Source organism: Molothrus aeneus, chromosome 22 (genome assembly GCF_037042795.1).
Source record: "Molothrus aeneus isolate 106 chromosome 22, BPBGC_Maene_1.0, whole genome shotgun sequence".
NCBI lineage: Eukaryota > Metazoa > Chordata > Aves > Passeriformes > Icteridae > Molothrus > Molothrus aeneus.
This window is the reverse complement of record NC_089667.1, coordinates 715,627-740,894: the sequence shown is the minus strand read 5'-3', so window position 1 is coordinate 740,894 and position 25,268 is coordinate 715,627. Positions and strand designations below refer to the sequence as shown.

At 44.9% G+C, this 25,268-nt stretch overlaps 1 protein-coding gene across 1 annotated transcript in view; it reads right to left on the bottom strand.

The window, feature by feature from the left end:
• The window catches only part of ARHGAP32 (Rho GTPase activating protein 32), a 239,445-nt gene that overhangs the window by 120,907 nt on the left and 93,270 nt on the right, over window positions 1–25,268 (bottom strand). Inside the window, exons 3-5 of the mRNA XM_066564578.1 lie at window positions 12,803–12,894; window positions 11,701–11,742; window positions 11,144–11,228 (exon numbers count right to left, since the gene is read on the bottom strand). Of these exons, the coding sequence (XP_066420675.1) occupies window positions 11,144–11,228; window positions 11,701–11,742; window positions 12,803–12,894 (219 nt within the window). The remainder of the gene's footprint in view (window positions 1–11,143; window positions 11,229–11,700; window positions 11,743–12,802; window positions 12,895–25,268) is intronic.

Genomic DNA, 25,268 nt, shown 5'->3' with positions numbered 1-25,268 from the left:
GCTTCTGTATGTATTGACTCAGTGAAGGGCAGTGAGAACAGCACAACAAAATGCCTGAAATTCAGGGTACTAAAGAAATTATCTTGGAACCTTTAATGAATAGGATGAGCTTTAATTTTGTGAAGTAGTTCATAAACACTGTCTTGGTTTTTTGATCCATCTATCAAAATTGGTTGTGCCCAGAGGATGGACTTGAAGAGTTACAAGGTTAACTGCATAAAGGGTCTGTAACAGACAGATCTGTAACTCTGTTTTCATTTTTAATTTAAAAAATTCTGCCAAAATGCCAGAGGCAGGAGTTACAATAGTAGAGATATGAAAAGAATATTTTAACCTTTACATTTCCCAGATGACAATTAGGGAAGGTGGGTTGTGAATAACTCAGGTTACACCGGAAATGCTTCATGTCCTGGGAACTACCCAAAAGCTTCTCAGTGGAATTGGAACTGGGCTTCTGGTATTTAACCATTTCATTCACTCTCCAAAGGGGTTAGTGTAAGCCTCCCCTGTGCAATGCACTGCTTGGAAGCTCCTGTTCTCCACAGAGAGGCCTCACCCTGCAGCCCTGCCCTCCTCCCAGTTTCTGCACATTTCAAGGGAAAGGGGTCTGTGGGATTCAATTTTTGCAGTATTTAAACACACAAGCATGAGGACAAAAGTAATGGCACAACCCAAGCTGGGACAGCCCCCTGAAGTCACCTGGGCTGGCCCTGCTGTCACACTGAGTGTGACTCATTAACCCAACCATGCTCATTAACCCAAGTTAAATGGCTAAGCCCTTAAATCACCAGGCAAGGAAATTAGTGGTTACAACAAATCTGGACCTGACAGAGGACAGCTCTGCTTCACACACCAGGACAGACACAGAAGTTGGACCTGATGAACCCTGGGGGTCCTTTTCAACTCAGATTTTCTGGGGTTCTATGGAAAAACAACCTTTCCAGAACAAGTTCCCAAGGTGCTCCATACTGTGGACACATGACACATTTAAACCTTTATTTTGCTTTCTAATATTGGTATTTCAGTTAAGATTTGTACTAATAGCATAGTAGTTTTGAAGAGAAAATAATGAAATAATGACTCAGCAACAGTTCTTTGCAAAATAAGAATTCCTCTATAGCAAACACTGATACAATAACTTGTCTAATGGGCACATGAAGGATGTAAAATGCTCCAGCCCTTCTTACACCTCAAACCACTTTCAGCCATGGGGCCAAGCACATTTAAATGTGAACAAACTGCTGTGGAACACTGGAGCACACACACAGAGCCTGCAAACCCCACAGCACAGGGCCTGTGTGGAAGGTGCTGCCATCCAGATCATTATTAATTCTGCAGGCAATTCAACTCAGGGTTACTGCTGCAGACACAGTTTGCTTTACAGGGGCTGTTTCATCCTTACTCTGATCATCACAACTTACAAGACACAGACACTCATAATCCTAACAGAAAACACATCATCCACACCTTAATTGCTTTTCTAACAGGAAAATAAACCATTCCTCCATATGGTGCACCACAAAGAATTCTAAGAGCTCATGGGTATTTTGTTGTTTAAAAATCCAAGTCTTCCCTCTCCCCTGGGTTATCTGAAAATCATAAATGATAAATTTGGAACATTATTTTCCAGACTCTCTGAGTGAATTGATTAATGGCCAAAGTTCTGCATCTTTGTGACATTGGATAGGCCTGAGCAGCTCAAGTCAGCTGGGAGAGGAAAGCAGGGCTCCAGACCAAACCCTCCCTGTGCCTTGGTCAGCATCGACCTGCAGCTCTGCAGAACCCTCTGCTGTCTTTGAACTGCGCTTAGAGGAACAGAGCTGGAAATTGAGGGATACAGGGAGGCTTAAAAGAGTTCAAAGGGATGAGGAACCAGGGGAAATAAAGCCCAGAACAGCTGTCCAGGGTGTATTGAAAGTGCCCATCAGAGCTCAGTGTTCCTGCTAAAACCCATCAATAATTCAAAGTGCACCAGCCTAAGAACTCACTCCTCCACAAAGAGCTTCCAAACCTAACCCAGCTTTTATTTAATCTGAAAGCAAATGGCAAAGCACAACACTAAATCAAACCTTGAGCCAGGGGACTCTGAACCACTCTGATGCTTCTCAAGTCTCACACCTTTTATTTAGTCTCAAAAACCCTGAGCTCCCCTCACCTCAGCAAGGCAGCAGCCCTGTCCTGATATGACATTCCCCCTCCTTTCATGCAAATCCTTTCTGCCCCAAGGCTCCAGCTCCCAGTAGGTTCCCTGCCCATTCCAGCACTGCTATACCTACAATTATTGCAGGACTTAGCAGATAAAGAATTATTCAATAATTTAGCAACACTGCAGTTGGTTGCTAAATTCAGAAGTGGTTGGTTGGAATTCAGAAGTGAATTCCTGGGCTCAAGCTGTAAAAATAACAGAAGATGTTTTGATTTTTGAACTACTTCAAGCTGGTAAATGGGAACCTGGTAAAAAATCAGTTCGTTTAAAGACTGAATGTTTTGACATGTTGTATTTGCAATAAATAAGATTCACACTTAAACACCACACAGAGGAATTACATCTCCACTGCAAGGTAAATCAGAAAAGTTTTGGTTGGGATCTAAACATAAACTGTCAGGACCAGGCAATGCCACTTCCCCAAGAAGTGCATTTTTCTAGTCAGTTTGTTTTATAACCACATTTATAAGTTTCATCATTTTCCAATAGAACAGAATGGATTTTAAGGCCTGTTCAAGGATTCTGAACATCTATAACGTGTATGGCACTATGTATTTTTATTTCCAACTCATATAATACCAGATCTGTGGAACCATCTTCCCCTTAAATTATTATCTACATAATTCTGAGTGTGATGTTGCCAAAAGCTCTCTCTGCAGTCAGAGTTGTCAATTCTGACTGCAATTCCCAAACCATGCCCTGGGACTCCAAAAAACATCTGATGGAGCTTGGAAGCATCTCTGTGCAGCCTAAACAAGCTTTTGATAAAAGCTCCTTCTGGGAAATGAACTATTTGAAAGGAAGAAATTCAGGATGGTGGTAGGGAATGTCTTGCACTTTAAAAATATGTCCCAGAGTAAGTTTTTATTAATATTTCTTTTACTCATCTGCTCGGGTGGAAGTAAGAATTAGTGAGTAGAATCAAAGTTTGTTCACTTAGTTTTAAGAGATAAAAGAAGTTAAACTTCAGGGGAGGGGGTCTGGAAGAGGCAGTGAGATAATCTCATGCTTCTCCACGTAAGTATTTGCTTTTCAAAGCCCACAGCCACACATCCACGTGTAATGGGAGCATTCCCTTTCCCTTTGATGCTTCTTTGCCAGCAGCCTGAGTTCGCAGGTTCTGCTGAGAAAATGGCCAGAAATGACAAGCCAGTAATTGATACCTTTGGAATTGTGAGTCAAGACCAAAGAGCTCTCTGCTCTGGAAGCTCAGGAGAGCTGATGGTCAGTGCCTTGCCTGCAGGACAGGGAAGCAGGAGCCTCCACCTTCTGCTCACACCCCACAGCAAGGGATAAAATCACGAACCCATCAAAGCCCACAGACTTCTCCAAATGCCTTCCAGACATCCAACAGTCTGGGTAGGGGAAGTATGTGCCTGCTCCTCCTCTGAAAAAGAGAAATCTGCCTGAATCCAGCTCCTTGGGAATGTTTATGTTCACAGGAAATCTTCTGCCCAAATCTCTCTTTTGCAGATAAAACGAACAAAAGTGTGGCCTCAGCTCAGCAGATCTAGAAACACCCTCTGTGAGCCCTGTGCAGCTGCACATCCAGCGCTCTGGCACAGGACAGCAAACACTTCCACATGGAGCATCCAAACACCAGGAGCCCAAATTCTTCCCCCTCCCCACAGGACAGCTGGGGACAGACCAGGCCAGTGACAGGACAGTCCTGAGCACTCCAACAGCTCCTCCCTGATTTCACCCTGAGAGAACAACCCTGAGCTCATCACAACATAGTGCAACACTGTAGTCCTGAGTGAAGCAGTGCTGATGTTCCAAGACTGGAAATTACCTGGAAACCAGATTGTGGAAGCACCATGAGGAAATGGCCACAAGGTTCAGGACACAGAGCACACCTGGAGACAGAGGTGGAACGTGTGTGGTGTGCTCAAATCTTACACAGAAAGATGTCAAAGCCAAGAGAGCCAACAAATGTTGCAGGATCAGGTTATATTCTAGACCCAGAATTACAGAATCCTAGAATAGTCTGGCTTGAGAGGGACATCCAACCCAAAAACTCATCCAGTCCCACACCTGCCCTGGCAGGGACACCTTCCCCTGTCCCAGGCTGCTCCAAGCCCCAGTGTCCAGCCTGGCCTTGGGCACTGCCAGGGATGCAGGGGCAGCCCCAGCTGCTCTGGGCACCCTGTGCCAGGGCCTGCCCACCCTCACAGGGAGAAATTTCTCCCCACATCCCATCTACCCCTCCCTGTGTCAGGTATCAGCCGTGCTCCTGCAGCAGGGAATGAATGAACACGTTCCCAGGGCAGGGCAGGGCAGGGCACCCACCCCAGGGAGGGCTGAGCTAATGAATGAACATTTAACACCCCCAGTCTGACTTGCTGCCCCTAAGCTGCCAATTCTGTCATCAGCCCTCCAAACTCTGGCCCCTGAGCAGGGTCTGAACAAGCTGCCCTTTCTGCAGGCAGCTCCAGGTTAAACACAGCACAGGAATGTTCCCACAGAAGTTTGGTTTCACAGCTCATACATCCTCTGACCTGACAAAGCTCCACGAGAGGGGAAACACAGAGCCCTGCTCCTGCAAATCTCGGGGATCATATCTACAAGGCAGTTATTAAATCACTCCAGCCTGGCATGCTGGCAGATCCCTGAGCCCAGCATTACTCTGCATTTTAACACCATTCCTGGTGGAGGATGGCTGGCTGCAGACAGAAACATACAGGATTTCATCTCCCTTCAAGCACTACCAAAACAGGCATTATTTTTCTGGAGCCCACAGAATCTTTTCAAGTTTATAACATATTTTAATAATGCATATAATACAGCTTTCTGGTTTTTCCAGGTCGTTAAACTGCAGGAAAGAAAAATTTTCCAACACAACTGTGTTCCAGTTACTAATTAAACCAATTTTAACACCTTTCTGCAACATGTTGGTAAAGATGATTTATGGGGCTGGCAAACAGCAGGAGGTCAATGTCAAAATAACAGCTGGGCTTATTACAGCCACTTGAAGATTTACTCATGCCATCAAATAGCCACAATGAACAAAAAACCCTACAATTCCACAGACAAGCTTGCTGTATTTCCAGTGGTAAATGTTGGAGAAGGGAAAATAAGCTGGATTTCTGCAGGAGGTCTCTGTTTTCTGTCCCAAATGGGTCTGTTCTCCTGTGGAGATATGGATCATTCCCTAAAAACTCATAAAAACATCCAAAAGAAGAAAGAGATGGTAAAAAAGCTCCAAAAATACCTGTTGCACTGAACCACGAGGTAAAAATCTCATTTGCTTGTAATACTTCTTTGTGGGTTCTAGCTCATCCTTCCATGGGTACAGCTTCATGAGCATCTTTTTAAAATCAAGTACATAGATGGAATCAGACACAGCTGATCAAGATAAATAAATCCAGGGAAATAGAGAGTCCCTGTCAGAGGCCATTCCATGAGCTGAGCAATGCCATCCCAAAAGATGAAGTACTGATTCAGAACAGTCAGTCAAAGGGAGCAAAGGGTGTAAAACACTTTCAGAAAGAATTAGCAGTAAATCCACACGGGAACACCAGCCTCGATCTCCTTCCTGCCCTGTGACAGCTGAGGTGATCCTTCCATGACAGAACCCACACTGGATTTCACCAGGGGAAGAAAACCAGGGAACCTGGAATTTCACAGGTGTGATCTTGTTCCAGGGAGGATTTTTTCTGAGGAGCCTGTGGCAAGCTGGAAGCAAGACCAGGAAACAGCAGAATCCAAAAACTGAGGTGAACTTACTCGAATATTTTCATAACTCCTTTGGCAGCAGAAACCTTGGCCCAGAGACTCCAAATTTTTGAAATTCGCTGATCTTGGCAGGAGGCTGTGCCAATTTTCAGGGAGTTGTGGCTGGAATTATTAAGTTAATAGAGGCATTTTCCACCTACACTCTGAACAGTTGTTTTTATATACCCACGTCCTTAAAACAGCCCTTGCAACATCCCCAGCACCACTTTGGGAGGCAATAGGAACAAAATCACGTGGAGAAGACAGGGAATGGGAGGGGAAGTCCTCAGTTTAAAGAAGGGGAACATACCAGAATCTAGCCAGGTAATTCTGGGAAGAGATTAACAGCATCCAAAGATGAAGGACTGAAAAGGGGCCTCTCTTCACACACAATCTGGGTCTACATCTCACTCAAATATTCATAAAGACAAAGCAGAATAGAGCAAAATTGTGTTTCAAAGCCCCAACACACACCAAAATTCAGGCCAATTTTTATGCTTCTTACTGAGAACTTGCATCTTTTAGAGGGACTGGGATGGGGAACTGCTGTTTTATGTTTTGCCTTTAAAAATCAATTCTTTTTCCTTTTTAAACACTTCACAAAATGAGCGGGATAAATGATTTTGCAGCCTGGAGCTACTCATGCTGCTCCTGACTGCCACACACCGACAGCATGGTATCCACAGAAGAACTGGGGACAAACAAACCCTCCTGCCCTGCAGGCACTGAGCAGGCTTGGGGTCAAATCCCTGATGGAGAGATCCAAGCTAGGCTGTCCCACCTCTGGCAGACAGAGCAGGGAGCATCCCCATCCCTGCTGCTCCCAGCTCATCCACAAGGCTCCTTTTAGCTGTGGCACTTGAAACTATCCCAGTTAACCCCAGCCAAGGCATCTGGCCAGGCTTTACCAGTTTTGCTTCCTCTGCAATCCAGCCTAGGAAAAAACTTACAGTGACTCCTTCACAAGCACATTCCCCCCATGTTCCCCCTTCCCTGGAATATCATTATATAAAAGAAAAAAAGGCAAACCAAGAGCAGATGACCCCAAAAAGGATCTTCTCAGCAGGCTTTGTGACAACAGGCACAGAAGGACTGAGCTGCTCTTTGCACTGTTTCTTACCCCTGAGGCACAGCAGGAACATCCATTTCCAGGGGCAAAGCCCAGCTGCTGCTGGAGGCAGCCCATCAGCTGGGCAGAGGCATTCCCACAGGACACAGCTCCTGACAGGAACTCCTGGCAGCTGAAGCTGCGCAGGCGGAAGTGATTGTGCCTCAAATACTTCCTTTACCACGGATAACACAATTCCTCACATGGCCCTGCCAAGGCTGCACTGATAAGGAGAGGATCTGCAACCCAGTCCTGCTCCCACAGGGATTTATTTTTAGACATCAGATGCAGCAAAGCAAACAGAGACTGTGCTGTTGGAAGGGATAATTCTGTGTCAAATGCAAGATGCTGAAGTGATACGAATGTGCATTACAGCACTTGCCTTGAGCAAATGGCTTTTGAGGCAGCAAAGAATATTATCAGGGAAGCGTGGAGCTGATCAGCTCTCCATATTCCATTACCAAAACCTTCTCAGCTGAAGATAATGTCTTAATTCTTTCAAGTGAAGAACAGAGTATTAATTCCTGGTAGGAAGTAGATATTTAAGGAATTCCTAATCTTTCTCCTGTTTGTATTAATGGCATTTAGCACTAAGTAAAGTAACGCCATATTTGATAGAATCACAGAATATCCTGGGTTGGGAGAGACCACAGGGACCATCCAGTCCAACCCCTGGCCCTGCTCAGACACCCCAACAATCCCACACTGTGCATCCCTGGGAGCATTGTCCAAATGCTCCTGGAGACTTGGCAGACTTTCTTTAGAATATATTTATTGAATTACATTAATGTCTTCTTAAATTATAAAAGAAATTTAACTCTGTCTCAGTCTAGAGCCAGTTCTTAATGCAAGCAGAATGATATGGGACTCCATATCAATTTTTCTATCTCACATTTTTAAACTTGGGGAATTTGAAGTTGCCTCAATAGGTCCCACAGAGTTTTGATGAGTTCTTTTCAGTTATTTATACATAAATCTGCTGGAAACCAAACAGATATAATACAAAGCTTGTTTGTTTTTCTAGATGCAAAGTGCTGATGTTGAACAGCGGGCATTTTCATCATTTCACAGGTGTAATTACAGACTCTTCTGCACAATGCAGTTTAACCACTTGGAAATGACCTTTTATTTGTACAAAGATTTTTATGTAGACTTACCATCAATGTGTCCAATGAGTGAGAATCAGGTTCAAAAAGTTAAAGGGGAGATACCTTGTATAATATGTAAATTGAGAAGGAGCTAAATTAGGCAAAAGGTAAATTGAGAAGAAACATTGTATCTCCCTGGGAGACGGACCATAAAAAAGCTGAACCACAGTTCTGAATATTTATCCCATGTCAGACTAAAACACATCTATGAGGCAGAACCTGGCTTTTCATTAGAAATTAAACATTAATGATGCAGCCCTTAAAATAAATACAGTAATGAACATAAGGTATTTCAGCAAAATGCCAGTGAATTTTGGGCACTGATGCAATCTGTGAGGCTTAACCTGTTGGTACAGCTTTGACATCACTGCCTTTGCCTGGCAACCAGCAATTTCCTGGGATGCCACACGTGCCTGGCTGGCTAGCCACAGGTATGGGGAAGATATTGCTGTTGGAAGCAGTGTGGAAGGACATTTCTGAAGAGAAAAAGCCCTCCAAAATGCATCCAGCCTCACTAGCACGGTGCAAGGATTAGAAGAGAACAAATCCTTTTTCATACCTCTCAGCAATTTAATTTAAAACTATCTCATCAGGTGAAATGTCAGGCTATTAATACCTCCTGCACCATGAGACCATATTATAAGTGACATAAACGTTACAAAACAACCTGAAATTTGGCCAGGCTGTTAATAGACAGCATTACACAATTCCTGACACGGACAGATAATGCTGTATTTTCTACTATGTAAATTTCTAACAGTGAATAGATTTTGAAAGCAGTTTACACCCACCAGCCCTCAGATGCAACTCAGTAATTCTCTATTAGGTGCCAAGCTGTCACTTCCCATCACTCCAGCCCACTGCTATTCTCTGCCCTACCTTGGGAGCACAAAGGAGCCTCCAACTTGATTAAAATGCATGAGCCCCGTGTGAACCTATTTTTAAATCTCCCAACTAATACTGCTGTTGTATTAACAGCTTTCATTTATTTTACCATTAATACTGGTATTCTAAGGAAGTGCTGCAATGCTTTATCTTTTCGCATTTCAGCAGCAAAGCTCTTGTTCTCAAAGAGATTTTTCACCATATAAAAAAGTCCTGACACTGTGGGGATTTATCAGAAACCTTGCTTAGGCAAAGGAAGCAATTACAGGCACAGAGGGCCTGAGTCACCTTATTTAGACACAAATTTTGCTTTAGGTACACAAATAGCTAAACAGGTAGGGTTTTTCAGAGGCAGATGTGGTGGAAACAGAGAACTGAGCCCTCAACACACACAGAGTCTCAATTTCATGACAGTTCTTCTCATGCTGTCACCAGCCCCTGTTTTCTTCCTGGTTTCACAGCACAGATACAGAAAACAGCTCAGGGCTGAGATAACCAATAACAGCTCAATAACCAATACCATTTTTATTTCCTGCACTACATCCTTCCACAATCTCTGTTTTTCAGGCCAAGATTACAGCCTCTGGTCTGGTTGTGCCAGGAAACCACTGAGCAAGAGCAGGGGAAGCTGCAGGTGTAGCAGTGACATCACAAAAAGCAGTGCTAAACCACTCCTGCTTGTGGGAGCTCCCCAGCAGAATGAGCTTCAGGGAAACCTGGAAAGGATGTATCACCTGGTCTTACTTCTGCCTCTCACAAATATAAAGATGAGCCCCACAGGTCTGACCAGCCAACCTGAAAACATCCCAGGAAATGCTTCAACCCACAAAAGAATTAATTATTGGTCATCAAAACAATGTGCCATGCACAGCTCGTGCTCCCTCCTCAGTTGCATATTGTACTGAACAGCCCTGGATGATGGGAGGGAGAACTCAGAGGACCACAGGATGCAAAAACCACACCTGTGCAGACACAGACCTGCTCCAACATAAAACTTCTCTCCACAATTACTGAAAAATTAGCAAATTACCAGAAGACAGAAAGCAGGGACACAGATAAGCCATGGTGTTCCTATACACAGAAAATGAAAATAAACAGTTTTCAGCAGAGTGAGTTCTGCTCCTGCTCGCCTGTTTCCTGGGGCCCCCATGGGAACTGAGCTCTTTGCCCTCTATTTTGTGCCCAGTACTTTGTGTGCCTGGGTCTGCAGAGCCCACGCCCCAGAACCAACCCTCCCAGAGACACCAAGTGTGAGCAACAGCAGATCCCAGCCCTGAACAGGACCCAACCTCATTCCCAGCCAGAATTTTACTGAGACAGAGGAAAAAAACCCAGCTGCATAATTCTGCTTGCAAAAGTGTCAAGTACAGCAGCATGGAAGGCTGTAAATAATTCACTCAGTATTACAGGAAATGTTTCACAAATGAAAAGGTTGTAACCTCCTTTTGGCTACAAGGCTGGCAGATGCTGGAGGCATTCCTGCTCCTCTAAGTGCAGAACAAAATGTGTCCTGTTTGTGAGAAACTCCTGGGTCTCAGCCCTGCCTGGAAAATGCTTCTGCCTGTATTCCTGAGGGAGGGATCACAGAGGAGCAAAGTCTGCACACTTCCAGAAATGCAGCTCAGGCTGACGAGCACTTTCTGGTATTTTGATGACACAGCTGCTGCAATGCACAATGCAGAGCTAAGGGAAGGAGTAAATTTGATTTATTTATATTTACATAAATACATTCACACAATTTTTTAATCACACACACACTCAAACCAAAAATAAACATGCAGTGATTACAGATGACTCAAGACTGAATGTTTGATACAGTTTTAAAACAGTGACATCAGCCAAATCCAGTGGAAATATAAAACCATCTCCAAGCTCAAAGGAGAACTCCACATGACTGAGTGCAGATTCTGCCCCAGCACATAGAAGCAATTCCAAATAGCCTCTACAGCTTTAAATTCTTACCACTAAACATTTAGCAACAAACTAAATGAGCCTCAATGGGAGCTCCCTCTATGCCTCCCCGCCGGGTCAGCTAGCAGGAAGCACAAGGTGTTTTATGTGTAAGAGAAATCCAAGACTCACCTGTATGTTGCCAAAGTCCACGTTTTCATAGTGGAAATGTGCACACTCAGCCATCTTCGGGAAGTGCCCCTTTGTAAAGGATAACCTGGAGCACACCAAGAGCACACCATGAGATGGATGCAGACCACTCAACACAGATAAACAACAGCTACCGATAAAAAACAACAACTTTCTCATCCTAAAGCCAAGGGAACACAGGGATTTGTTGATATGATGCACCAAAACAGTGGGGAAGGGAACCAAGTGAGAAAGGAATGCTGAAATGCCAAGTGGCTTTTCCACTGCATCCCTACAGAGCTGTGTGACATTCCAGCAGCACCACATCCCAGTGCATCCCTACAGAGCTCTGTGACATTCCAGCAGCACCACATCCCAGTGCATCCCTAGAGAACTGTGTGACATTCCAGCACCACATCCCAGTGCAGCCCTACAGAGCTGGGTGTGACATTCCAGCAGCACCACACCCCTCAGGATGGACAGGAGCAGGGACAAGCAGCTGCACCTCACAAATGCACATCCACAGCCTTACACGAGACACAAGGAAAGCAGAACTTTACCTGTGAAAGGCATCACAGCCCATCAGTCCCGGGGGGATGTATCTGAGGGTGCAGAACAAACTCTATTTATCCTTTGCCTTTTGCAAAATTCAAAAATCAGGCATAATTATTCCCAAGTGTTTCCAGCAACACTGGTGGCTGCCGGGGAGCTCCTCTGGCTCTGCAACATGCTTCTGCTTCTGCTGAAGCTATTATAGACTCCTATAGATATTCCTGGTGGTGAGCCAATGAGATTGTCATTATCTAGCTCCCTCTTCCCACGGGAATACAAGTGGGAAGTGAGATGCAGCATCTGGCTGCTCAGCACTGGAACAAAGAACCATTTCCCTCTCAGCAGAGCACTAGAGGGGTAAGCTGAAGGCTCAGATGCATCAGTCTCGGGGAGTTCTGCTCCTCAAGTCAGCAATTTTAGCAAAAGTAATATTGATTATTTCTGATCCCTGTTGCTGCACACATAATGACTCAGTTTACAGTCTCTGGGAGAGAGGCAGAGACAGAAATACAGCATGAGCTGTAAAAAAAAACCAAACTGGGAGATCAGGGAAGAAAAAATATCCCTTAGAAGGGAAAACTGTGTAAAATCCATTCAAATGAAGTTACAGAGGGCAGAATGCAAAAAGAAAAGAGAAAAAAATATCAGATAAAAAATACATATAGGCCACCCACTTGTCCTGGTTTAGCTTTCCAGAGCATAAGGAGACAGGGAAAATTATCTCACTTACACATTGCCTGGGCTTCTTTTGAGATTTTAAAATAATTGTTCTATTATAATATGTTCTATTGTGGGGTTTTTTTAATTAATCACTTTCAGGAAGAATTGGTAAAGAAAATTAAAAACACTGCAGCAGTGAAGTTCAAACCCTACCTATCTTTGTTTCTATAGCCAGAAAGAGGAGAGTGAGCCAGCAAAACCTCTTATTCCCAGTTTTAGGCTCCATTAGCTCACATTGCCTTAGCTCCACATGGATTTCAGTTGCTCTGCTGAAGATACACCATCAGAAATGTTGCTGAATGTCCTGCACTGCAGCCCAGCAGCCAGAACTCAGCACAGCAAAACTGGAAGCCCAGGAAAGACGAGAAAATCATAGAAGTCTGCTCTTACTTTTTCACATTCTTCACCTTCATGCTGGCTGTGCTGCCGCAGGAGCGGAGCGGCAGCTCCCCCGGGATGTCCGGAATGTCAGCACCTCGCGCCTGCAGGGAAGAGACAGGACAAAGAGGGAGTTAAACTTGGCTGCAGGCTCTGGGCTCTGCCTGCTGACAGCAGCCCCTCTGTTCTGCACGGGGCCACAAACCTCACCCGTGCTTAAGCTGAATTCTGCCTTTTGACCAGGGAAAACTGACCCTTGGGATGGGGACCAGGGAGGTGACAATCTCTTCCTGCCCCAAGCCTTGCTAACTCTTGGGTAACTGTGAAATCCAGTACTTAATTCGTTGCTACTTCTGCTTTCTAAAGCAGAGATTTTCAGAGGTGGGAGTGAAATAGAAATTCCCAAACTCCGTACTTGGACTCCTCAGTGAGTACCTGATTTTCCAGACATCTGTGTGTTTAAACTCAGGCAGAGGCACTGCAGAAAGCTGGATTGCTCACACAGTGGAAAACAAGTTCATGACAGAGCTGCTTATATGTGGGATGTGATCTTCTAAAATAGATGTTTGAAGCTATTGGTTTAAGTGCTTGAGGATATTAAAATTCCTTAATTACTAAAATTCATTTACTTCAGTAAGGCCAGAACTCCAAACTCCCTCCTTTCTGTTCTGTCATATTTTCCCATCCCCTCCTTCCTCCAGCTGCCTTTGCCTAAGCCATGAGCTCTGCTGGGGTTGAATTCTCCATCATAAGAGACACAGACACTCCACTCCATGAATTTCTCCCACTGTGATCCAGAGGAATGACAGGTTCAGTGAGGCTGTTATGGAGAGAGCAGTGATCAAACAGCAAGACCAGCACAACTTCACAGAGAAGGAGGAGAAACAACTGATGCTGGCCAGAGATTGCCCATCAGTGATGTGGGTGACGCCAGCTGAGTGAGCTTTTTCTGCTTTATACAATGCACTAAAAACATGAATAATGTCCCAAAGAGGGAATGCTGAACCAAGAGGAAGAAAGGCACCTCAGTGTTATTTGTTTTATAGGCCTGGAACCAAAAAGTATTCCATCAAATCCTTTTTCTAATGACAGGAGCAAAGATGATTGCCCTGATGTTACATCAGCCCCAATGGTTCCAAGTTGGTCCAGCAGAAGATCTCTGAACAGAGTTGGATCTGTCCCAAAGCTGTGACTGATAACAGAACACAGTTGCATTCTGCAGTGTGAAATATGGAGAAATATGGGAATATGGTCTCCACCCCCAAAACTTAATAGTTGGACCAGCACAACCCAAGCTAGCAGCCCATGTGTGGGACGAACTACAGGACAATTTTGTCACCCTTCCCTGAAGCTCCCATTTGACCCTGGCACAGGTTACCTGTACCTGAGCTCCACCACATCACTGAGAGCTGTGGTGAGTCAGTCAGTGCCATTCTCCTGCTTGTTTTCACCAACCAGACCAGTGCCAGAGAGAGAGAGAGAGAGAGAGAGAGAGATTCATCCCACTGAAGACCAGACAGGCATAAGGGCGAGGCTACAACCACATTATCCATGTGAGGCTCCTGCTACAGTCACCAGGGACACTCCGGTACTTGAGGTTCATTCCCCTGCTTTAGACAACAGGAGAAGAGTCCTGGAATGGTTCAGGGTGGAAGGAACCTTACAGATCATCCAGTCCCACCCCTCCCCTGGGCAGGGACACTTTCCACTATCCCAGCCTGCTCCAAGCCCCATCCAACCTGGCCTTGGACACTTCCAGGGATCCAAGGAGAAGCACAGATTCTATGGGCACCCTGTACCAGGGCCTCACCACCCTCACAGGGAAGAATTTCTTCCTAACAGCCCATCTAACTACTCTCTGTCAGTGTGAATCCATTCCCCCTGTCCTGTCACTCCAGGTCCTCGCCCACAGTCTCTCTCCATCTTCCTTCTCAGCCTCTTCAGGCTCTGCAAGGCCACAATGAGGTCACCCTGAAGTTTCTCTTCTCCAGGCTGAACAATCCCAATTCTCTCAGTCTCTCCTCACTGCAGAGCTGCTCCATCCCTCTGATCATCCTGGTGCCTCCTTTGGACAAAGCCAAACACGCTGCAGGAACACCCACTCCCCTGGACACAGGGCTCCAGGCTGAGCCTGGCTCTGAGGAGATGAACCCCAAGAGCTGCAGTAACCTACCTGCAGCTGCACCCATCCGGCTCCTGGTGCTTCCAGCACTGCCCTTTGAAGATCCACTCTGACTGAGCTCCACCCTTTGAGCACCACTGAATAAGTCTGAACCCAGGTCTCTCTCCCCCAGCTGCACTGTCCACAGCCCTGACCACAGCCAGTGCTCTGGCCCCAGTGTCCCACAGCTCTGTTCCTTAGGAAATGCACAACAGGCACAGCCACTCACCAGAGGAAAACAGGAACAATAATTATACACTCAAATAAACCTACCCTGGGCTGACTGACTTACTGAGCACACAATCACTTCAGGATGTAAGAGGACACTTGAGAGTCTCGTTGTCGATTTTAGCATTAAGAGGATCACCAATTTAATAAACCTTACAGGTCCTTTACATAAGAAAATAACTAATTACAAGAATAAATGTGCCATTCCAATAAGCTGCTTTTAGGCCAAGCTGGATGCGCTTGCTTAATTTCCTAAGGAACAGAATTTCTGTAGGAAGAGAAGTAATTTTTCTTCTCCATCACCAGTAGGAGCTGGTGGGATATAAAAATGGATAAACAATCTGACAGAAAATGTGGGCTTCAAGCCAGTTTTCAGCAGTGGGCAGAGACCTCCCTGGATCTGACTCAAAGCAGCGTAGGCAAAACTCACACCTCCAGGAGCCCAAAATGCCAGCACCTCTCTTGGAAAAGTTGCATTATCCTCTCCTTCCCAGTGGAGTTAAGTCCAAATTGAGCTGGATTTCTGCATCTCCCATTTTCTGCATCCAGTTAACTGGACCACAATGAGATGCAAGGCAGTAATTAACTCCAGGGGCTTTTCCAATTAGAGCTGAGCTCCATGGACTGCTGCAGAACAACGATCTCTCCAAGGCTCACAGTTGAGGCAAAAGCACAGAAAGGTAAGGGCATAGAACTTTTGCAAGCTCAGATCTTTATTAAGAGGTACCAATATGAGAAAAAACCTTGGTGAAGAGACAGATACCAAAAAAGAAACTTATTGTAATTTTAGAAACTGCATTACTCCTAAATAACCACAACTCCTTTCCATTCAAACCAAAGATACACAGCTACATAAAATGGATTTTATACACTGTTTTGCACCTGTTTGGATGAAAAACTTGGCATGTAGCATGCAGGTCACTCTCCCCTCAAAACACATGCAAAACCCTCCAAATGAAATTTGTCATCTTTTGTGCTTTGTGTCACAGTAATTTAATTTTAAAAATAATTTTGAAACAGTTGGATTATTTACATCTGAAAATTAGCTACCTGGCATCATCAGTGGCTTCTCACTTCCCTATTTTCTATGTGTCGCTGTGCTGTGGAAACCTGGTAATTGCAGAGCAAATCTGTTTATGCAAATTGTTTAGTCCTATTTTCACAGCTGAATGTCACTGCTGCATCAATCTGCTCTGGTCCAAAACTTGGTAAACAAATTAGAGCTCAAGGCAGAACTCAAAGAATTGATTTATCAGGAATCTCAGTCGCTTACCTTTGCAGGGAAGGCTTAGGAGCGACACCACTTCACCGGCTTGCCCTAAACCAAGAAATTCTCCTTCCAAAAGCTTGACTTGTATCAGTAGTAGTTGAGACAATATTGCAGTAAGTCAGTATTTTGTCACAGATACCTGCAGGGATTGCCAGGCAGGGAGATCTCACTAAACCCTTCCTCTAGGGAGGAGGAAGAACGCCTGTCTGCCTGTCCAACCCTCCTGTGGATCACAGCATCACAGGATTGGTAAGGGTGGGAAAGGCCTTCAAGATCAAGAGCATCCCTCACTGCTACCCCTGTGCTCAGCACCAAACCGTGTCCTAAGGCTCCACACCCACACATTTTCTGAACACCTCCAGGGACAGTGACCCAGCCCAGCCCTGGGCAGCTGTCTCAGGGCTGGACAGCCCTTTCCAGAAAGAAATTTTCCCTGATATCCAATCTAAACCTCCCCTAGAGCAACTTGAGGCCGTTCCCTCTTCTCCTGTCCCTGTTCCCTGGAGCACAGCCCAACCCCTCTGGCTGTCCCCTCCTGGCAGGAGTTCTGCAGAGCCACAAGGGCCCCTGAGCCTCCTTTGCTCCAGGCTGAGCCCCTGCCCAGCTCCCTCAGCTGCTCCTGGGGTCCAGCCCCTTCCCCAGGTCTGCTCCCTTCCCTGGACATGTTCAAGCGTTGCTCCTAATCTCCCTGGGAATCCGAGAGAGGAATCCGAGAGCTCTCGCAAATCAGGCTGTTTAGCTTTAAGCATTTGAGATTTCTAGTCTTTTTATTTATAGACATGATTTAGAAAACTTCAGCTTTGTGCTCTCTAGCACACAAAACCTTAGTCATAAATAATTTATATCTAACGATTCCACAGCATAATATGAAAGGATTTTCTCCTAAAGAATCTCCTTGCATTTATCAGAAAACATGTCAACCTGTTTCCCTCACGTGCAGAGACGTAACACAATCTGAAATATGTGTAAAACTCAATGCAACAGCCCAGTGAACACAATGTGATGAAGTTTCCACCTTGGTATCCTCAACAGGGGAGAATATTGAACCAGTGCAGATCCCACAACCCTCCTCCTGCTGCTTCTGACTTACTCTGGGATGCACAAGAAACCCTGGAATCCCACAAGTAATCCCATAGTTGGTTTTCCACAGGACTACAGAAAGACCTCTGAGGAGGGACCACAGATACACCTTGGCAGGTGACTGAATCCAGGTGAGATTTCTGAAGGCAGGAATTTAATCCAAGGTTATCACAAAGCAAGATTAACTATTAGACAGGCACTAACGTATTCCACTGTCAGTCTCTCAACAAAACCAGTTTGGAGGGACCAGATTGCTCTGGATTCTGTCAGCACATGGCCTTGTTTCTAAAAGCAGCAGAGCTGATTCTAAATGCTGTTTGGTTTCCATGACAGTCTTTCCTTTACATCATCTTCATATTTCCCCTCAATCTTCTTGGAAGGAAAAATTACAAAGAGAGGAAAAAAACCTAAACCGCCTCTAGAGCTCTCAAAAACCCTAAAGCTTTGCTTCAGTTTTACTTCTTTGCTGGAGAACAGCGGGGAACAGAAATATTGCTTCAGGAGAAGTCATTACTCTGTAGAGAGCAGTAATTTCTTCACTTGGCATGAGGAGGAATGAAGAGGGCTGAAGTGGGTGCTCGTGTACAAGGACATCAATAGCTACCCCAAATTTTGGATACCAGCTCACTACACAGAGCTGGCTCAGCATCTACTCCATCAGGGAGTTTGCTCTGCAGCACTAAAAAGAAAGTGTCCCACAAAATTCCTTGCTCCCTGTGAGGTGGAAGGTGATGGCTCCCTCAACACCTGCTCCCAGGAATTACTGCCCAGGAACTCACTTGGAGCACAATGAAGGAAGAATTTTGGTCATCTCAGCTTTGACCGTGCCGCCTTTAACACACTCCAGGGAGACAAAGTTCTCTCTGCTCCTCCTTCAGATGTTGTGACAACTACCCTGGCTCTCCACAATAAATAAGTCAAAGAAGGAAAGAGAAAATGCTCCACTAAACTGAGAGTCGCCATGTTTGAGCTCCAAATAATTCCGAAGGAAAGGTCCCAATTCCACAGCATTTATCCCTAAAAGGATTAAGATATACTGAGCACAGCAAGGCTATAACTGGGTCACTGTTTTGAATGGCAGAAATATATGGGAATGGATGAGGAGACAACATTCACCCCAAAACGTCAGAGGTACAGGGGCAATATGATGGAAATGCAAATATTTGCTAAGTTCTTCATGTTACCACTTTCCATGGATTCATTCAGTGAAACAAAATTAATTTCTTAAGCATTTTCATACAGCATGGCTCTGTCACGTTAGCACATTGCAGCTACATTTTTCAGAGCTGCTCAAGATATTTGTACACATTTAAAATAAAGAAGCAACACCCAGTTTAGGTACCCAGGTCTGACAATGCCATCTTAAAAGAAAAATATGTGTTTGTCATACTACAGCAGTTTTACCAAAGAAGTTAAAAATAACATTAAATATCCCCCTCCAATTCTGCATTTCTTAATTGACATGGGAGGTTGTGGTCTCCCTGTCCCTGGAAGTGCTCCAGGCCAGGCTGGACAGGGCTTGGAGCAACCTGGAATAGTGGAACGTGTCCCTATCCATGGCAAGGGACGGAACTTGATGGGCTTTAAGATCTCTTCCAACACAAACCATCCTGTGATTCTGTGATTTTAAGGATTAATCCTGTGCTGTTCATGTTCTCATCAGCAGAGTGCAGCACAGGCACATTCAATAACACCCAGCACAAGGATATTTTCCAGAGTAAGAAACACTGGAACCTTTTAAATTTATTTTTTTTTAATTGAAGTCATCACTTAGCTCCTTCCTTAGTGTAAATATCCTTTCTGGCTGAAGGGGGGCTTTAGGTGCAGAGCTCAAGGCCAGGATGGCCTAAGTAATTAGAGGTAGAACTGACCTTTTAATCTAGCTCTCAGTTTGTGGATTGTGGAAAGTGCAGAAACACTCACCCAGCCAGACATGCCTTTAAAATCTCATGGCAACTGAGATAATGGAATAGAGAAAAGGAATGAAAAAATGACAAGTGCTTACAGTAAGGAAACTTTGAACACTGGCAATGCATATTCTTAATCCCATGACTAAGAAATCTGCATTGAATAAAGACATGTGAATGTGCATCATTTTGTGAGTTTAGAACTTTTAATTCCATTTTTCAGGTTGTCAATTCCAAACTGCTCCAACCAGTACACTTAGTTCATTCCATGTATAAAAGAGAATTCTTCTCTTTTTTTCAAAGGACCACACAGAACGTGTTTTTTCTACTCCCAGAATCTCCATGAAAAAAGGGGGGGGGAGGGGGGGGAGTAAAAAAAGCAAAACAAAAAAAACACTTTAAAGCATTGCCATGAGCTGGCAAATTCAGAGAAACCTCCCATTCCAGAGACTTAGCATCACAGAGGAGTTAGTCCAGGGCATCCATTTACCATAGTTTAAAGGATCAGCCTGGAATGAGCAAAGAACAAATTCTTAACTATTTGTCTACTGTGTTTTCAAATGAAGATCTGCAGATCACTGATATGTAGGTCAAACCTTCTCCAGCTCCCGTGTAAAACCACTGAAGTGGAATCCAAGACATGGAACAAGCAGCTTGGCAGCTCTGAGCACCTCCTTTGGCACTGCCACTGTCACTGTGACCAAAATTCACCTCTGCATAGCAGCGTGAGTTTGTGCCATGGCAACATTTCCCAAGTGAGCCTGAAAGAGACACACAGATTCTCACTGATTCTCCGCACATGAACCCAGTGCACCCAAGGGGTGCTGGGGATTTTCAGCAGAACAGTCTCACACTTGTGTTTTCCTTCACAGAATCCCCAGTTTTAGGGCTAAAAGGGATGCAACCAAGCTCAAGTGAATAGTCAGCTACTGAGGGCAGCATTAGCATGATAACTCCCTGACAGCCCTAAGTTTGGATCTGACAATCCCATAGTGAAGCCTGATTACCATTCCCAAAGCCCTGGGCCCAGGAGCTGCAGGGTACAGTACACAGCCTCACACAATGGCAGAGTGGCTCAGGAATGTACTTTCTTTAAGAACAAAAATCCCACATACAATATGCGTGGGAAAGGCAGACAGGGTTAGAGTCCTGCTTCTGTACAGCCTACAAAATAAATTACAGAGAAAAGCCACAGAAAATAGAACATCCAACAAGAACAATACTTCTGATTCCAGTTTCTTGTTGGTAAAAAAAAAGGCCCCAAAGATCCCAGCTACTGTTTGATGCACAGAGGGAGGAGGGGATCCTAATTATGGCTTGGATATAAAAGGACAATTGGAGCTTTGGGTTGTTATTGTAGAAAGCAATTTCTCATCACATAAAACACAACAGAGATAGATTCAGGCTCAAACAAGCAAATCCCACTCTGGTAAGTCCCCTGGCCACAGCCAGTGATTATGCAAATAACAATGTGATGTTATGTTATAGGTATAAATCGGATTAGCAACTCAGGAGTTGTCCCAGTGCAGCAGCAGCAAGATGGGGAAGGTGGAAAAAACAGCAGCCTGACATTCAACCCCAGCATCTGAGTCAGGACAATTAACAGGAATTTATATTTCTGTGTGTTAAGCCAACCTGGGCTCAGCTTTTGTTTGTAGAGAAGAGCTGTGTCCAATGGCATGAGCACAAAACTGGGATCCACTGCACTCCCTGCCCAAAGCCCTGTGACAACACAGCAATGTGAGGAATGTGGCTGCCTCCAGCATGCACTTTATACCACAGTGTCCATAAACTTCTGACCAATACAACAGAAGAGTAACTAACTCTGCCCAAGGGAGGGGAAAGCCCGGCCTGGGATCACACACCAGGCTCCACAAACGGGGCAGGACTCCTCACCCTGCTGCCCTCCAGAAAAGGTGACACAAGTTGGAAGTGGGAGGTGACACTGCTCTCCAGAAATGACCTGGAGGTCAGAACAGGACACTTGATGCTGCAAGAGCTGGGAAGGTGAATAATGACCACAGAGCTGCTCCAGGGCTGGAGCCCCTCTGCTCTGGAGCCAGGCTGGGAGAGCTGGGGGTGCTCACCTGGACAGGAGAAGGCTCCAGGGAGAGCTCAGAGCCCCTGCCAGGGCCTGAAGGGGCTCCAGGAGAGCTGGAGAGGGACTGGGGACAAGGCATGGAGGGACAGGACACAGGGAATGGCTCCCAGTGCCAGAGGGCAGGGCTGGATGGGATATTGGGAATTGGGAATTGTTCCCTGGCAGGGTGGGCAGGCCCTGGCACAGGGTGCCCAGAGCAGCTGGGGCTGCCCCTGCATCCCTGGCAGTGCCCAAGGCCAGGCTGGACAGGGCTGGGAGCAGCCTGGGACAGGGGAAGGTGTCCCTGCCATGGCAGGGGTGGGACTGGATGGGCTTTAAGGTTCCTTTCAACCCAAACCATTCCATGACTCCATGAATAATCTGTGCCCTGGCACAGATTAAAAAAACACGGTATTTGATCAAATCCCAAGATGTGCAGCCTTACACCAACACAGCAGTGACCCATAATATGCAGCAAGGCAGAAATGTAGGGAATGACATATAAAAAAGTCAGGCTAATGATTACCAACATCTTCAGGGAATAATTCATCATTTTATAATTAAGAAGGCTGAATTGTGGCAAAAAAACCCAAACATTAATGCCTACAATCTTCAGAAAGACAAACTCTGACACGATTTGTTTGTCTCTTGGGCTTAAATTAGGGTGGGGAATGGAAGGAGATGGATGAGCAGACTGTTGATACCCTTTAAAAACTGTTCCATCTTTTCCTACATTATGGTAACTAAGAAGACATGGACAGTAATTAAAAAAAAAAAAGGCCAGTTAAAATGGACCACTTATAAATTAGAGACTTCTTTCCCTTCCTTAATGTTCCACCTTATTTTTAAGCAGCTGGGACTAGGGAAAAGTGATTGACAGTAAATAAATTATAAGTTTTATCTCCCAAATAAGTACATTTTGAACAACTGTGGCATTTCCTGTAATCTGACAACAAAACAGGCATAGAAAGAGATCAGCTTCAGAACAGGGTGGGAGGGAAAGAGGTGGAGGGTCATGACAGTGTAATCCTAACTTCAAAGCTCGGGGTAAGGAAGAACCTGGAGCAGGAACAGCAGCATCCCCAGCACCACGGGAACAGCACCACCAGCAACAGCAGCCTGGCTGAGCCAGAATTAGGAAAGAAATTACAAACAAGGTGCATTTAAATTGGTGATGATGGTGCACAGCAAGCTGCTGATCCAGCCATAGCAAATTCTTCTTAATAGTCTTCATAATAATTCCTTCATTTTTTTGTATAGAAAGGGACTTTCAAACAGATATTTACAAAATATAATTTGGATCTCCTGGCTCATCACTGTAGTACCAGAGTGCACACACTGGCAAGGCTTTAAATGTAACCAGAAACTATTGCTGCTCTTGCCTATGAAAATTAAATTATTACTATGAATTAATACTTCCTGCCAAAAATACAGTTTCCATTCTGGATTAATTGAACTTATTTAATTGGCAAAGCCAAATGGAAGCCGATGTGCCAATTAAGTGATCGCCCCAATTTCCAAAGATTCTCGGGGACAAGTTTCATGCTGGGAGCCAGCCTGTGAAATGAAAAGGCCCCTCTAACCAAGAGGCACAGAAAGAACCTCACACAGCAACACAAACCCTTGCCAAAAGCTTAACAAGGGAAAATAATGCTAGACCCATGCAGCAATAACAAGGAAAAGCAACTTATGTGAATTGAATAGGAAATACAGGTTACTGATGCAATGCCAGAGCAGAACTGCTTTGACCAAAATATTATTGCACCTGATGGATGCCTGGTGTGCTGGCCTGTCCCAAAACATTTGTGTCAGATCAGTGCCTGTGCTGTCCACACTTCCTGGACTCCCACTCCCATTCCACCCTCCCCTCTGTTATCCCTATTCCCCAGCCTGAGCTGCAGCAACTCCATGAAAATGCTGCCCAAGACAGACACACTGCAGCTCCTGTAGGATTAACACAGTTCTGACTCACTAATCCAGGCAAGACTCCTGAGGACCTTCAGCAGCACAAAACCAACCTCCAAACCTACAGGTAACATTTTCTATAGCATTAAGGCAGTGATCCCTCAGACTCAGAGCCAGAAGCCAAATGCTGGAGCACTTAGGTGGAGAACCATTGAAATCGGGCTCTGATGCTGTCAGAGCTCAGGGAGAATTTGGACAATGCCCTCAGCACAGGGTGGGATGGCTGGGATCCTTGGTCCTCCTGTTCAGGGCCAGGAGTTGGACTCAATGACTTGTGGGTCCCTTCCAGCTCAGGAGATTCCATGATTCTAAAGTTCATTTCTACTGACTTGTTCAAGCCCTTTAAAAGATAGCAGAAAAGCCCCACAATTTCAGCTTCATATCTCCTAAAACTTCCCCTTGCACTCAGGAGCTTAAAAACTTGGACTTTTAAAAAGAACCTGCAGCTGGGCAGTCAGAGTTCAAAAGCACATTTTTCCCCAAGAAATTTTTTTCCATGATGTGGAACCCATCTGAGAACAGGATCAGCCTGACAAAACTCTGTCAGTGACTTCGGAACTCCCAGCCGTATCCTCAGCTGTAAAATTCTGGTCTGGGTTCACACACATACAAAACGTTAAGAGATACAGGGAAAAGAAATTCCAAAATATCAATTTTAACATGTTTAAAGGTACTATATCTACATATCTGAGAAACTAAAATTAGATCATTTCAGTAAACCACTACTGGGAAATCACTACAGCTTACAGGGCCAAGCAAATGGATTTCCCACATTCCCTTTTTATGCAGATTTTTCCACAATTCCTGGAGGTTAGTCTACATCAGAAACAGGCCTGATTTCTGTGAATTAAAAACCAACCAATGAACCAACACTAATTAAAAAAGAAGATCCTATTCTATTTTTGGCATCTATTCTTGCAGAAGCCCCACTCAAGACCTGGGGCAGCACTGGCCAAGTGATGTACAAAAAATGAGAAACAAACACTAAGGACATAAAAATCTTTCTTTAAACCCTCATAATGCACTAATCTCTGCACACATTCATAATTGCATTTAAAAATAGTTTTCTCCTCACTCATGTCCCAGATTTAACAGTGATATATTGAGGTCTCATTAAAAAGCCTTTATTACCTTCATAGGCCACGGAACCTTCCCTATCTGGCATCAAATGCTGAAAATACTACAGATCTCAGAACCCCTCTGACCTAAGAACTAAGATTATTCCAGGGACTTCATAGGACAGGTTCTGTGCCATTCTAAAGCATTTATAACCTTGCATTTCTCCCAAGGAAATTCCAACAGCAAAAGCCTAAAATGATGGGTACCAACTGCAGCTGCTGCCTTCTTGTGCACTTGTCAAATTCACAGTCTTCTACATTAATTTAGAGATTCCCCTTTTCTCAGCATCCTGATTCCACACTTGACCCCAGATGTCACCTCTTGGCCCTTTTATGGACAGCAAAACTCCCAGATCCCGTGATGTCCCAGCCAGAGGGGCACCAGGGGGACAAAAACCCTTCCATGGGCTTAGAGAATCACATTCTTATATGCTGAAGGTTTCCAAAGCTCAAGGAATTGAAAAAGTGCAGGAAAAGTGACTTTTTCAGAAGTACACAGAGAATTGCAGAAAGGCTTGAGTTGGAAGGGATCTTAAAGCCCATCCAGTGCCACCCCTGCCATGGCAGGGACACCTTCCCCTGTCCCAGGCTGCTCCCAGCCCTGTCCAGCCTGGCCTTGGGCACTGATCTCCAGTGTCAGGTGAATGCAGCTCACGTGGCACCTCGCTG